At 38.8% G+C, this 16436-nt stretch overlaps 2 protein-coding genes and 1 long non-coding RNA gene across 3 annotated transcripts; 1 reads left to right on the forward strand and 2 right to left on the reverse strand.

Annotated features, from left to right (window-relative positions):
• Positions 1 to 3753: 3753 nt before the first annotated feature.
• LOC311345557 (uncharacterized protein) lies at positions 3754 to 6798 on the reverse strand (the record flags this gene model as incomplete). Its single annotated transcript, XM_084469977.1, has 6 exons — positions 3754 to 3882; positions 4345 to 4400; positions 4515 to 4631; positions 4994 to 5371; positions 6147 to 6482; positions 6690 to 6798. The coding sequence occupies 6 exons, from the start codon at positions 6796 to 6798 to the stop codon at positions 3754 to 3756; spliced, it is 1125 nt and encodes a 374-aa protein (XP_084326103.1).
• Positions 6799 to 8910: 2112 nt separating this feature from the next.
• Positions 8911 to 9895, reverse strand: LOC311344699 (coiled-coil domain-containing protein 106-like; the record flags this gene model as incomplete). The annotated part of the gene is made up of 2 exons (XM_084469056.1): positions 8911 to 9134; positions 9718 to 9895. The coding sequence occupies 2 exons, from the start codon at positions 9893 to 9895 to the stop codon at positions 8911 to 8913; spliced, it is 402 nt and encodes a 133-aa protein (XP_084325182.1).
• A 3738-nt stretch (positions 9896 to 13633) lies between these two features.
• LOC311344875 lies at positions 13634 to 15192 on the forward strand. Its single transcript, XR_014633642.1, has 3 exons — positions 13634 to 13734; positions 14667 to 14813; positions 14934 to 15192. It is a non-coding gene; the product is annotated as an uncharacterized lncRNA (long non-coding RNA).
• Positions 15193 to 16436: the final 1244 nt, after the last annotated feature.

Genomic DNA, 16436 nt, shown 5'->3' on the forward strand with positions numbered 1-16436 from the left:
GCAGATCAACTCACACCTACCAGATGATGCAGTCCACCAGTCCACTCCTCCCAGCCGAGTGGACACTCCCACATTGATGTCACAAAGGGATGTGTATCTGCTGTGTTAAGTCTTTGTGGTTACACATAAAAACATGGTTAGACAAAAAGCATGCATGATAAACACTTCGTGTGGGCTCATGATCAACACAACCAATATCAAATTGTTGACATCTGAGACGTAAAGAGATACAGCCTATAAAATGTCTGGTCAAAATATCGTGCTGTGACCTTTATGCTTGTGCTTTTAGCTGCAAAGCATCACTGCTCTGTTATGAGTGCTCAGCCTGTGCAAGCTGTGCGAGTACTGTGGTTTACAAAGCAGATATAATCTTAATATCTTTCATGCTTTTCCTTTCCCGTTTTACCTTGTTTTTTGGATAATGTTTGTTTATATCTCGTTAGGTTCATTTCCTGTGCACGTCAGTCTGAATGATTCTGACTTTAGACCAACATTTTCATATCCCGGATCCCCTGTGATTGGCTTGAATTAAAAGGCAGTGAATGAAAAGCGAACACTAAAAACATGTCATGTCTTTATCTTTGATATTAAAAACATTTCATTAATATTGTCCCTTAACGATGAATACATTTTATTTTTTTTACTTTACTTTATTGTTAACTGTAAATATCACTAACCATAATATAATATGTAGTAGTAATAGTAGTTGTTGTAGTGGTGGTAGTAGTACTAGCAGTAGTAGTAATAGTGGTGGTAGTAGTTGCAGTAGTACTAGTGGTAGTAGTAGTTGTTGCAGTAGTAGTACATAGATGTCTTATTCCGGCTTGTCCCACGTCCTCCTACTCAGTTCCCCTTTTTCCACACCTGTATTCCATTAGTCATCAGACTCTGATAATATATACTATCCCTGTTGTCTTTTGTCATTGTCTTTGTTCCCCAGTGATTACATATTGCCTTTTCAACCTCGATATTTCGTGTTTGATATCCCCGGTTATTGATATTGCCTTTGGCACTTTATGCTCTTCCTTTACTTTGATTTTCTTGGACATGCTACTTTGTTACTGTATGTGTTGGTTGGTTGAATAAGTTTTTGATTTGAACTTTATCATGTGTCCTGAGTCTCTCTCTGCACCTGGGTCTCTGTACTAGAACTGTTACAATAGCAGTAGTAGTAGTAGTAGTAGTAGTAGTTCTAACACTAACTTTATTATTAATGATAATAACTTCATTTATACAGAACACATAATATATATATATATATAGCACTTTACAATTAAGGCAGGGTAGAGTTTTAAAAATGTCGGTAAACACTGAAAAGTAGGTGTAGAAAGGCACCTCTCTGTGATTAAGGACAGATATTCTAGAATAAGTTAATAAGAATGTTTGAGTACCAAAATGAACCCCTGCTACAATGAGGTGGCTGGTACATAACCACCAGTGTGTTAAGACAAGCCCAGGAAACGCAACACTGTGCGTTTCCTGCAAACAAAGTGTCGCTTCCTTTCATCTTTCCCCCTAGAGTGTGTGTGTTTTTAACACTGGCGAGAGAGCGGCAGCAGGTTGAGAGGTGGGGGCGGTGGGTGGTCATGTCTTTGTTTTTTGACAAACCCACCACAACTCTTAACCATGGACGGAGCTGACGCTATAGATCCCCATCACCAACTGAGCCTGAATAGTGTTTGTTTAGTGAACGGAGAAAGATTGTAATTGTATTCTATTATTTTTGTTTGTATCTTTTTTAAAGAGTAATAATGAAGTTAGTTGTTCGCAACTATTTTGATGACGATTTTAATTAAATGTTTGATTCATTTTTATTCAGATACAAATATCTTAATATTAATGTTCATTTGGGATCCTATTGCACTGCAGTGACCAGCAGATGTAACATCAGTCCATTTAGGAGCAACATTCCCACCATTCATACAAAGCACATAAAACAATATCTTGTCTCTGTCTTGTCAAGTATTAAATGCAGGGCATGCCATGTTTGTAGTCAACCCCTTTTCTCTCTGGAGTTATCTCTCTACACAGATCCACACACCAACAAGATTTCCATGTTTCAGAAAAAGCAAATCCCCAGCAACCATCAATACGTATTTATGTATCTACTGTACATATGCGTGTGTGCATTTTTGTTGAAGAGAGAACCGGATGACAGTAGAGTAGAAGAGTAGAGTAGAGTCCTAGAGATCTTAATCATTAAACCAACCATGTCTTTTTTATAGGCCAGCCCTGTTGTGTTCTCCCTTCATGGGAAAGGACTAGGTAAGTTACTTACATTTTTCTCTTTTTAACAAATTAGGCTACAGGTGTGTCCTGTCTGCCGTACTTGTGTGTGTATTATATGCAATGACAGAAGTAAGGGTTTTTGGAAACTTTTTAAATGAATTCAATTTTCATAGTTAGCCTTGTTTTGTAAAGTGTCTATCTTTCTAACGGGTGTTGACAAGCCATTTTAAACTCTAAATGTATGACCTTAGTGGGGGAGGTTCACTCAGATGTGACAAACGGATCAACTCAAGCCTACCAGCCGATGCAGTCCACCAGTCAACTCCCAACAGGGTGGAAACTCCCACATTGTTGTGTCACAAATGGAAAGATTCTGAAATGGCTCATCAACATGAAACCTTGTGATGAAACGGGCCATAAATGTTAGTGAATTGGCACCACTTTCTGCCCGTGCCCTGTTCCCATCCTAGATTATCCTTATTATTGTAAAACGACACCAAGCAAAAAGCAATTGTCTCTAAACATTTACAGTACATTTTATAGCTGTTTGTCTCATTTAGATTTGTATAACATCAACATGTTTACGTCCCTCCAACAACCTAGACAGCCATGGGGATTGTAAAATATGATCCTTGAAGCATACAATTCAATAATCAAGGCTGTGTTCATTATAAATTACAAAAGATATATCCAAGCTTTATTTTTAGTAGTTGCATTTATTTTTCATAGCAAATTCCCACAAAGCAGTACATCTAGAAAAGTTGTTTGGAGCATGGAACTAATGACGTCAAGGTCACAAGTTTGTTGTCCATTCCAACTAATATCAGTTAACACATTCTAGTAACAATTACACAATTAAGGATCAGAGACCTTCGTTAGTAGATACTTAAAAAAAACTAAATGTAAACACAAGACAAAACAAAGTTTTTGGACCTCATAAAATGTAGGATTTTACTGAAAGATGCACACAATGCAGGCGTATTAGGTTTATTTGCAATGACTGAAAGTATCTACATTAGGAAACCAAAAATTATATGCCTGCTCATCTCCATTTGTGCAAGCTGTGTCAGGACTGTGGTTTAAAAAGCAGATATGAACTGAACCAGAGTTCAGAGTCTTTAAGTATCTTTCATGCTTTTCCGTTCGCGTTTTACCTCGTTTTTTGGATATTGTTCGTTTATATCTCATTTGATTCATTTCCTGTTCATGTCAGTCTTTCCTCTTTCATTCTTCCTCTTTCACTCACTTCATCGTCTCCTCTTTTTACTTTTGTGAAGTATCATTTTAGACTTCAAGATTATTTTAACTGCTTGATTTTTCCTTCATGGCCAAGTCCTGCTGGGCATCAACCAGATAGGTTTCCCAAAATACATCCCAAATGATGAGCAATTAAATGTTTCTGATCCAAACAAATCAACATCAATAAACATTAGAAACAATCTACATGCATTCATGATAATAAACAATACCACCGTTACTACCTCCTTCAGCCTCAGGTGACACAAACTCCCAGGTCGATGGACTTCAGTGGCAGGTTTCTCTCACAGCAGAATACACACTCTCCTGAGGCCTTTCACTGTTCTTCTTCCGTCCTCTGGTTTTCCTGCCAGAGAACTCCAACGCTGCGTAGTTCAAGGAATCTGTTTCCCCATCCTACAACAGAGAGCTGTGTTACTACCAAACGTCTGAGAGGATTCACAGCTGTAGTAGAGACAACTTCTTCTAGAGTGAAAGTCAAAGGTACAATCCAAATGGTGTATTGGTGTATAATCATATACTGAGGTCTAAAACATGTCTGTGTCTTACAATAACCAACCACTAGTATTGTTCATTTTACCATGTAGCAACACTTTGTGCAGGAAGGTGGTTCGATATTGCAAAAAATGTACCTAGTATTAAACTTCATTAACGATACTTTTTTTTAAATCCTCCTTTTAATCTTTCCGATAAGGAAAGTACCTCCGTTTTTTAAATACATTTTTTAATTATATATTTTCCATTAAATAAGCAAACAATATTTCCGTTCGATAATGATTTATTTGAAGAATCGAAAATTCGATAAAATAACGGGTGGTAAGTCAATGTCTACCAATGCAACATGTTAAACAGATTTACCTGTAGTTCCTGATTCCCTAATTCACGTGGAACTTGGTTGGAAGCACTCAGTGTTCCTGAGAATAAGGACCGAAGAATATTAATGCTCTGAATTCAAACAACAGATACATACAACTGTATGTGTAAAAACAAAATATCTCACTGAATAAATTCTGGAGAATGTACTGTACCTTTGCGATGATCACAAACATACTTTTTATTTCTGGTTATAAACAGGATTATAATCACAGCCAGACTGCAAGCCAACAGTATTCCAAGCACCATGGTAACTAGACGCCAGTTGGGTTCTAGAATCAGATAATCAACATTTGGTCATCAGAAAGCTTTATGCAACTTCTTTTCCTGGCAATTTCCCCTGGAATGGGCCTCTTAAATCATAAAATGTACAGCAATAAAGATAACCATATAGATTTATTATACATGTAATTAGATTTTGTATTTGCATCATACTTTTGGATTATTGTTGTACTTTCTGCATTCTTCTATTTTTTTGTTTTTTTGTTGCCGATAAAAAGTAAAGACTGCGCTGCAGGGCTATAATGTGCACAGGCTGTTTACTTCCTCTTCTGAAAGGATGGTTGCAAAAATTAATCCCAGAGATTTGTCCATTCCTTCATTCAATACATCGAAAAAACACCAATATATTCACCTGTTATGTCCAGCGTAGTTCCACTCCCAAACACAACTCCCCCACACGCTGCCAGGGCACAGTAGTAAGTGCCAGCATCAGAGGAGTCTGCGTTGTTCTTGGGGAGAGTGTAGACACAGCTCTGTGGAGCAGACGGAGGCCCAGGACTACTCTGACATTCACCACTCCTGTTTCCATTCAGGTAAACGGCAGCAGGGTGAGATGGTCCTGATCCAGATCTGAACCAGTACACAGTGGGTTCCCCTTGGCACTGGTTACTGTGGTCCGTCCTCTGGGAGGTAATAGAGCACTGGAGAGCCACAGGGTCTCCCAGCTGAGCTGATGCCGTCACAGGCTGTTGGACCACAGTCTGGGAGACAAACCTGTGGTCATTGGGATCTATGAATCAAAAAAACAGCTATCATATAAAGGTTCTTGCAATGGTCTCCTTACAGGTCTCCCAAAAAAAACTCTAAGGCAACCACAGCTTGTTCAGAATGCTGCTGCTAGAGTTCTAACAGAGACCAAAAAATGTGAACATATTACACCAATTCTTAAATCATTACATTGGCTCCCTGTATGTCAGAGAATTGATTTTAAAATCATGTTGCTAAACTATAAATCCCTACATGGTTTAGGGCCAAAATATTTAACTGATATGCTTCCACTACATAAGCCTTCTAGGCCACTAAGATCCTCTGAGACCAATCTGTTAATTATCCCCAGAGTCAACACGAAACATGGGGAAGCAGGATTTAGTTACTATGCAACAAATAGCTGGAATAAACTCCCTGAGGATTTAAGACTTGCCCCAACTCTGACAGCTTTTAAAACAAGACTGAAGACTTTTATGTTTGCTTTAGCTTTCTGCTAAATCTTAAATATTTATTATTTTAACTTTGCCTTTATTTTCTCACTTTCTAAAATGCATTTCTTTTAACTCTGCCTTTCTAAAATGTTTTTTAAACTTTGCCTTTATTTTCTATCTATTTTACTTTTTACTTAACTATTGTTTTCTTTTATTGTATGACAATGTTTATATGTGAAGCACTTTGAGTCTGCCTTGTGTATGAAAAGTGCTATATAAATAAAGTTGCCTTGCCTTGCCTTGCCTTGCCTTCTTGAAATGGTTCTCATGATATTGAATATGAACAATGAAAAAGATTGATCTTACCTTTGACAGATAGAAAGGTGAAATTATTCCATTTCTCACGTGAGTATTGTTGACAGAAATAGTTTGCTTCATCACCTTTAGTTACGTTTTGAATGATCAGATTGAAGACTAAAGCACCCTCTTCCTCTGTCAATGTTAAATTAAAGTGGGGCTTCAAGGTAATTGATTTGAACAATTTTGAAGCAACCATTTCGGGAAAACATCCAGGAGATTGCCTGTACCAGTATAAATAATCGCTAACCCTATTTTCAGCTTCACAATGAAGGGTAACAGTATCTCCAAGTCCTGCTGATTTCACTAAGACCAAAGGAGGACTCTCTTGGGCCTGAATCAACCCTAAAAAAAAAAGAATGAATAAGATCTATGAACTATTGGTCTTGAACATTCATACTTTAATTTGAGGCTTGAAAGTTTGTGAATACACTAATAAAGAAATTGACCTATTCTGCAATACAAGTTATATTATCACCAAACACCTATGGCGAAATTTGAATTAGTTATATAAAAAATAAATAAATGGAATTTGAGAAGGAATTTACTTACGCCCTGTGCTCAGAATTATAATAGCAAAAAACATTGTCACGTTTTGGCGGTGAAGCTGAACTAGCGCTGTAGTCACTCTAATGAAAGACTTGAACGTAAAAGACACCATTTACAGACCATAGACCGACTGTGATTGGCTGCAACCTAGAGACACTGAATGAAGCAAGCCAATGATGCAATCGCTCAATCCTAGTTTTCTGTGAGCTGCGGTTCGAGGTTTTCATTGTGGCTGGTGGAAACAAAAGCTAGATAGGAAACACAGAACCCAGCTATCAGCTATGAGAGGGTGCGACTGCGTCAGGGATTGTCGACCCCACGAGCCAATAAACTGAGCTCATTGTGGTCCTTACCCTGCCAGCTGAGCCCGGCTTCACACCAGCTCACAGACAGTTCTCGTGGTAACCTGAGAACTGAACTTTACCCCTCCTGCTAACCGTTTCCCCCACCAGCTGGGCTCCTTCAGGACTTTGACACAACCTTCCACACTTGAACTTCGGGGGACGGAGGCGGGAAGGAATTATTTTGTTCACAGTAATCCCTTGTCACTAAGTCGTTCTATTATTTGTGCTTATTTGCTGCAATACCAGTTGTGACCTTTCTGCTATGTTTGCCACTGTTAGGATTACATGTTAGAGGAACTATACACACTGTGGGTTCTAGCCCAAATTAATATTGAGTGTCCTCTTCCTGTTTAGCTACAACAACCACTTTTAGGGTCACTTCCTTTCTTGCTATTTCTTTTACCACTGGGTTGGAAACAAAGCGCAAGGGCTCAAGCAGCAGATGAGCTGAGAGGCGAGGGCTGTGGTTGGCCTTGTCTCTGTTTTACACACACCACCAAAACACGTGAGCATAATATAGACCTGGCTGCAGGTATCAACAGGATGCGCTGCAGAGGTTCTGCAGAAACCAACAATGAAATGGACATACATTTCCCATCACTGACTGAACCTAAACTGTGATATTTGTGTGAACAGAGAATGTTCACTTGATTCACTTGTAATATTCTTATATATTTCTTCAAAATAGTAAAGTTAATTAATTCAGTAATTTAACAATTGTTACAATCTTGTACAATGGTTGATTCAATTCAGAGTTTTGAAATCTCTTTCACATGGGATGATATTGGGCTGCAAAGAGCATCCGATGCCACATCCGTCCATTACAGAGACCCATCACCAATCATTCATACACAACCACTGATGTCTTGTCAATTGTTACCCGCATCGGTAACACTTTATAACTATCCGTTATAACTAGTTAATAGATCATAAGTAAACTGTTAATTAATGAGTTATTAATGACTTGTTAAGTGTTTGTTAACAGTGTTTGTTAATGATTTATAATGATGCCTTGTAGATAGTTAATAGATCATTAATAAACTGTTATTTAATGAGTTATAAATGACTTGTTAACTGTATGTTAATGATTTATAACTATACCTTATAAATTAGTAATAGATCATGAACAAGCTATTAGTAAATTACTTACTAATGACTTGTTAAGTATCAGTTAATAGTTTATATATGTTATTGGGACGTTATTCTAAAGTTGCAACTATTCCTCATTTATTAACTGTTAGTAAATGAGGAATAGTTGCAACTTTAGAATAACGTCCCAATAACATACATAAGCTAATAACTAATACTTAACTAATATATTAACTCACACTTTACAGATCAGTTGTTAATAGTTTGTTAACCATCTACTAATACCAGTGAACAGCAAATGGGTGGAACAAGTTAAAGGTACAGGAATTTGATGTGATATTTAAAACATTAAATTTTTGTACCTCAACCTTGTTCCACCCATAGGCTTTTCTGTGTACTGTATTTTACCAAAGAAACACCACAGATGAAATGTTGAACATTGTGTTTAATGTATAGAAACACATACTGAGCCATCACATGGCAGAACAGCAGTATACAACAGTATACAAACCCATGAGGTTTGTGCACTTTTTGTGCAGGACATGAAAACAAAATTAACCAAAATCAAGCCATTGGCATTATTGATATGAACATGTCTTAGCACAACTTGGACCCTCTATACTTAAAGAACCAGACCCGAGCTACAACCGAACTGCTCTAACCGAACTGCTCTGCACCATCCCACAGTGACACAACACCTAAGCTTTCTTAGACAGAGGAATCAGTTTCCTCTTTTTCTGTTGATGTTCAACATCCCTCAAAAGGTTTGGATCATTAATCAACACTTCCACTCATTTTTTTGCAAAGTCCTGCAGTCGTTGCTGTGGTGTATGAGCAACCAGCAACTCCATGTATTTCTTCTGGGCCACAACAGCCAGCTCACAGATCGGGGCATTGGCGACGACGGTGTTTCGGTCGACACCGACCTTTCGATATGCCACACTCAGCTTTCTTCCTTTCTTGTACGCCTTAAGGACTTTCCTGTATCTCTTGATGACCTCCTCAGGATGACGTGCTGAAACAGATAGAAATGTAGTTAAGTATAACAAACATACAAGTAGTGAATCGACACAGGGAAACACACACATAGATGCAAAGTGGTTGCAAAAAGTAATGAAGATTACATGGGCACAGAGCAATTGGAGGGTCCAAGATAATATACCCACCAGGAAGTTCATTTTGGAAAATAAACTTTATACATAGAGAGAGAGAGAGAGAGAGAGAGAGAGAGAGAGAGAGAGAGAGACATTGTGATGTCTACATGCCTGACACACATGAGGGGAGCAGCCTTATTGCCTTCCTCTCTTTACACTTACCTCTGTTGCCTTTTTTTCTTCTCTTTTTTCTTCCTCTTGTCCCTTTTACATTACTTACGTTACTTCACCCACATTACCCACAGGGAGTGAACGCATTTGGCTGTCTCACGCGAATGCCGCGGAGAAGTTCAAATATTTCTACTTCAACTTTTTTCAACACACACAAAATTAATCATTGGATACTTGGCACCAATCTGGTTGAATTATGTAGTACAAATCTATCAGTCCGTGTTATCCTGATCAAACATCTTTAATGAAAAGATAACACGCAGTCTTGCTTACCATCACCGTTGTTGTCCATGTGCACAGCATGGTCCACAGGTGTAGTTTTCTTTTTACTGGAAGTACCCGCTGTTGACTTCTTTCTCTTTCTCCCGACAGTACCTGGATTTATCTCTGTATTTTGCGCATCGCCGCTGGGAACACTGGTATCAGACATTTTACCAGACCGTGTATTCATTCTTTGAAAACAATGCTAATGCAAGCTGCCCATCCAATAATGAACTTGCTGAGTGAGCGAAGGATGGGTGTGTCTGTCTAGGTTGTCACCGGTTGTCACTCATCAAAGTACAGTGGTGATGCGAGGTGATTGACAAGTTGACAACCAGCCAATATGATGGAGGAGGCCGGATGGCTCATCCTCCAGCCTGTGAATGCAATTATGATTGTTTCACCCTCGTCACCCCTGACCTATAATACAATTCAAACGTAATCTGGCGGGAGTATAGTCACAGAGACTCGGGAAGCTTGTGTGATGTGTGTGGAAAGAACAGAGGACAAGAAAATAGGTAGGCCCTAATCAAGTCATATTGTAATATCGTAGCCAAATAATGCCTGGTTTAGCCACTGAGCTAAGAGAGCTTATTGAAGGCAGAACTAAATCTAAAAGAAGACACAGAGAAATAATCAAATGGATGCAGAAGAAAAGGCTTCTAAGAAGATGGATGAGATGCCAAAAATGCAAACACAAGATGAAATTCAAGGAATCAGTTTGTGTGGACAACTATGCATGGTAAGTTTATTTTTATTGCATGAAATGACAATATATGGGTATTTTGGTCCAGAATTCTAGTGAAAATGAAATCTATTTAATTGTGAGCTGAGAAGAGTGCCCAATATATCTTAATTGATGTTAACATTAATTTCTAGAAATACACTACTATACACTACACTACTTAATACTAATCTACAAGATCACAACACGTCAAAACGTTGTGAGCTTATAGATCTGCTATTTTCAGACAGAAATACTGAACAATTTTAAACATTATTTAAACATATTAACACACATTTTGGGGGTTCCTGGCACAAAATATTTCCAGATGGGGTCCATGGCCAAATACATTATTTGTATATATCTTCAGGGTTTGCAAACACCATAACCACAGAGGGAGGAAACTGAAGAGCAGCAATTCAAAGGTCTCCCTCTTCAACTGGATGCGCTTTGTGTACAGGTACGCTATGGCATAGGTATATGATTTTAGTCTGTCTGTCTATGATGAAAAGTGTTTATTTCAATAGGAATACTGTATAACTATGCTGTCATAAACAATAACTGGAGACTATGTAGTAAAGCTTGTGATTATTATGTTATGGAGCATCTCTAGACTCATGATGATAACAGGTGTTTGGAGTTATTTCACTTTTGTGATTTATTTTGCTAAAAAGTGTAATTTACAGCTTGAATTCTTAACAGTTTAACAATTATGGAAATATGTTTAATTGCTGATACTTAGGGGATGCTGTGTTGGTCAGCATTAGGCCTGGTGGAGCAACATGAGTGTCTGACCCTGCCTCTTGAAGCTCAATGGCAATTGGCTCTCTCAATCTATAGGCTCTGGCAATTAATATTAGAAATAGGATTTTACAAATATCCTACAGTATAATTAGTCCTAAATGTATTGACAGAGCTCTGTAGAAAATACCACAAAACATATTTTCCATCATTATTGCTGTTTTTGTCTACACAGTAGTGGACAATTTTCATATCCTGGGGTGCAGTAGATGCAAACTTTGTGTATCAAACCAAAAAGATCAAAAGAGCTGTGGTATAATAATTATTTGCCTTGTTCTATCAGATTTGCACAAGGCCTGCGTCTACGTCAAGTGGACATGATCAATGATGACATTTCTGGAAGCTCAGCAACCCTGTCCAAGATGGCTCAACAGCTGCGAGATGTGTGCACTACTGCGATGACAGATATCAGCAAGCAAGAGGCCAGTACATTGGGGGGCGGCAGCAGTTTGTCACCATTGATGAGAGCCACTTCAGACACAAAAGAAAGGCAAGCAGCAAGCACTATTATCAAGATAGTAATGCAAATTACCATTGAATGACAGATTATTCATTTTGTTTAAAGAAGAATAATTCCAAATATTTTATGTTTTCATCAGTACGGACGGCGATGAATGGCTGGTGGCTTGAAGAGGAAGAAGTGGGTGTTTGGGATGCTAGGTGTGAACAGGAGAGGGAGAAGACATGCAAAGCCTGTTCTTCGCTTAGTCGAGAGAAGAAGAAGGAGAGATCTGGTGCCACTTTTAGCTCACCATGTTAAAGTGGGATCTACAATAATAAGTGATGAGTGGCGGGCTTATCGCAATGCTTTACCTCAGCTAGGTTATACCCATTTCACTGTCAATCACAGTGTGTCATATGTCGATGCCCAAACAGGTGCACCTACTCAGCACATAGAGAGGGCCTGGAGAACGGTTAAGGAAAATGTGTAAGCATCGCAAAGGGCCGTTAGGACGGATAATCCATGACATTGCTGTGATGTATGGACATTAAATGTCCCTCTGAAATTCTGTTTATCCAGTGTTTAGCACAAAAAGTGCACAAACCTCATGGGTTTGTATACTGTTGTATACTGTTGTATACTGCTGTTCTGCCATGTGATGGCTCAGTATGTGTTTCTATACATTAAACACAATGTTCAATATTTCATCTGTGATGTTTCTTTGGTAAAATACAGTACACAGAAAAGCCTATGGGTGGAACAAGGTTGAGGTACAAAAATGTGATATTTTAAATATCACATCAAATTTCTGTACCTTGAACTTCTTCCACCCATTTGCTGTTCACTGGTATTAGTAGATGGTTAACAAACTATTAACAACTGATCTGTAAAGTGTGAGTTAATATATTAGTTAAGTATTAGTTATTAGCTTATGTATGTTATTGGGACGTTATTCTAAAGTTGCAACTATTCCTCATTTACTAACAGTTAATAAATGAGGAATAGTTGCAACTTTAGAATAACGTCCCAATAACATATATAAACTATTAACTGATACTTAACAAGTCATTAGTAAGTAATTTACTAATAGCTTGTTCATGATCTATTACTAATTTATAAGGTATAGTTATAAATCATTAACATACAGTTAACAAGTCATTTATAACTCATTAAATAACAGTTTATTAATGATCTATTAACTATCTACAAGGCATCATTATAAATCATTAACAAACACTGTTAACAAACACTTAACAAGTCATTAATAACTCATTAATTAACAGTTTACTTATGATCTATTAACTAGTTATAACGGATAGTTATAAAGTGTTACCGATGCGGGTAACAATTGACAAGACATCAGTGGTTGTGTATGAAAGAGCAACTTGCAGGTTTAATTTATATTCTACTCAATGCATGATATTGTCTGAAAAGGTCTTCTAAAAACGTAAACGTAGAAATTACTACGTTACACAAAACGTAAAATATATAATTTGATGAAAATGCGCCAATTTTTAAGCTATCGTTGAACCCCCTAGCAACAAGTCCTATGACGTAGGCAGAGGCACTCCCCTTCGCGCGCCACTCTCTCACTGTGGGTTTCGACGTAGTACGAGAGCGGTAGCAAGAGACAGATTGCGTTTGCGATTGAGTTTAGTCATGGTGAATTATTGTGTTTGTGCAGGATGCACGAATTCCTGCCTGACAGAACATCGTGTCCATCATTTTCCGTCAAGGAAAAGCAAGGCTTTTCGTTTGTGGGTGCGTTTTGTGGAGGTGAAGAGAGCAGACTTCACGGCGGCGTCTGTCACCGTACACTCGGTGATTTGTAGCGCTCATTTCACTCCGGAGAGCTATCGACAAGGAGGTTTGTTGGGAGTCTCAGATGGGATTTCGGAGTAAGGATCATGTGAGGCTGATCGCTGATGCTGTTCACTTGATGGTTTCAAGTTCAAAGCCAAAGGATCCACTTGAAACTGGCGCGGGCGGGACTGGAGGACCAAGTGCTACCACTGCTGGTGCTAGCAGAAATGCTTTGCACCGAAAGCTGTCTCTTAGCCGAGTAAGTCTTACTTTTACCTCTTTTAACTGCTGTTTTGGTGATTTCCTAATGTGTTAGTGTATTAATGGCGGAATAGAGAAGTGATTTGAGCATTGGGCAATCCTCCAGCTAGTTAGCAACATAGGCCCACAACACATTTGGCTATTGCATTAGCAAACATTTTGTAGCTGATGACGTGTGTTCCGATATCCATACTTCCATAGTACACTATCCGCACTCACTAAGTGTGCTGATTTTCAGATGTCCATGTCTTCCAAAACCGAATACTCCATGGTGCACTACCCAGAAATTCCCGCAAAAAACATCCCGCTGTGAACGGTGAACTCTTTACGTGTAGTAGCTATAAAAGCTACAAAATAACTAAATTAATGCAGGCTATGTGGAAAATGCTCGTTGAGTCCACACTTCGCGGTTTGACCGTTTTGAGTACACCATCCCGGTCCTTTCAGTACACTTCTATTCGCCCCGATCTGAATTGGAACGCCCTACCTACTCAAACTAAGCATAGTGAGTGCGGATAGTATGGATATTGGAACACGGCACATAGTGACATGGTTAGCATAGTTCTAGCCCAACACTCCCGTTTCCCCATTCGGTTTTGTATCCTGTGTTACTCTCAAGTGATTTCACAATTTATTTATTGATAAATTCTCTGAAATCCCATATGTTTGCCCCTCAAGTTGACAGACAATGTTGCTTAGGGTTAATGGATGAATCTGGCTACATCTAATGCAGTAACATAGTAGCACACACCTCATTGAAAAATGTCCAAATTGTTCATTAGAATTACATCACATGGAGGATCGCCTCATGAAACGTGATTAAAGTAACCTTAACCTCTTGCTGGAATGTACTGTATTGCCAGCGTCAGACCACTTTTCTTTTTGTTTTAGTTGTGGTGCCTAATACTGAAGTGTACCTTTTTCCTATAGACTTCTCTTAGCAGTCCTCCATTTCAATGAGAATGGAGACAGATGTATCCCGGACAAACAGTGGTGAGGCACGCTACGCAGTCCGTTATCCCAGGTTTCGCAAGGGTGGCTGGGTTGTCCGACCCATAAAAGAGAAACCATCATATGGTGAGAACTTCATTCAGTTTCTAAAGATATTTTTTTAAGTCTAGTCAAATTTTACCTGACTCAGTCAATGAATTAACTATTCCGTTAAATGTGATCTCAATATTTCTTTCCCTCATCTAGAATATGCATCGGCCCTGATGGTCTCACTAAGAGAGGCATACATGAGGTCACCACAGTCCCTCCAAGAAGACAGCAACATCCTGTCCTCAGCTGCACCTGCCCCCCTATCCACACACCACAAGATCGCCAAGGATGAGGCAGTCGGCCACTATCTTCAACGTCATTCACGTTTCAAACAATAAATACATTGTTTACACCAAGGCATTTAGTGTGTTCATTTTGTTAAAGATGTATGTTTATTTATTGATCATCCCCCATATGCCGGCCATTTGAGACCTCTGTATGTTCCCCCTTCTTCTGGAAACTGTCTCCTGATTGCAGCCACAATACAAGCGGTTATCACCTTCCTGATCTCCCTGCCCAGAAACCCATGTGCCCATCGGACCACCTGTCTAGGCTGTATATCGGAATTGCCTAGAATGAGGGGATAAAAGTATTTGATGTAACAGTTTCCATTCTATTCAATAATTAAGTGTATGTGTACATTTAATTAAATATCCACTTAACTGTGAGCATCAAATGCTAATCTTTTGACAATTTGTTAATTGTGTAGAGAACTGACAAGTATTGGTGTAAGGTGGATAATAATAAGGTAGTATAATTGTATTGTAAATTAGTCTTGTGTAAACATACTCTGCTCTGCTGGCGTGGATAGCGCCATGCTCCTGCCTGAAGTTGAGGTATGCAACCTGCAGCGAAAATGGGTTGAGGCAGCAAGCATCAAACCCGGGATGGAGCGTCAGGCAAGTAATGTCCGTGGCTGGGACTAAATCCTGCACTAGGGCTCAGTAAGCATCCACCTTCGACAACACATGCTGTCCACTGCCAATGCCATAGCCTCACAATGTCCACAAAGGCACCTAGCCAATAAAACACTAATCAGCCGTTTGGAGAAACCCTTCTTTCTAATTTGGCCCCCTCTCCTTCCTTCTAGCAGGCAAAATTGTATACTGGATTTTCAGACAGTGAGATATGATTGTTAGACTGTTATTGTAACTTTGGTATTGACATTATCTATGCATGTAGTCAATATAGATAGCAGCTAGTGCTAACCAGCTTGAGCTTCCTTGTCTGCGTTAAAATCTCAGGTTGTACGTAAAGACAAAACGTTGCTGGCTTAAATTAAGACAATCTTCATGGATGTTTAATCAAGAACAAGGTCGTAAGTATGTTTGTTAAAGCAGATTTATTGCATAACACCAATGTATGCTCGTTGGCGTGCGTTTCTTCCTCAACATCCATGTTAACCGCGCTTGGACTTGACTGGACTCCCTCGCGCTACGTCATTTCCGGTCGGCGGTTTCATAGAGACGGAAGTTATTTTCATAATAATATCACAATTTTAGCTCAAAATATCGTTTTAGAATGGTTAAAAAATTATTCAGTCCTGCACATCTAGTTGTGTTATCCTTAATATACACTATTCTATGTAATGGTGTTTAACCTGCATGTTGCTCTTTAAGCTTAGTTACATGTTTGCATTGAAAGGGACTGAGTTATCAA

Source organism: Micromesistius poutassou, assembly GCF_964030765.1.
Source record: "Micromesistius poutassou genome assembly, chromosome: 6".
Classification (NCBI taxonomy): domain Eukaryota; kingdom Metazoa; phylum Chordata; class Actinopteri; order Gadiformes; family Gadidae; genus Micromesistius; species Micromesistius poutassou.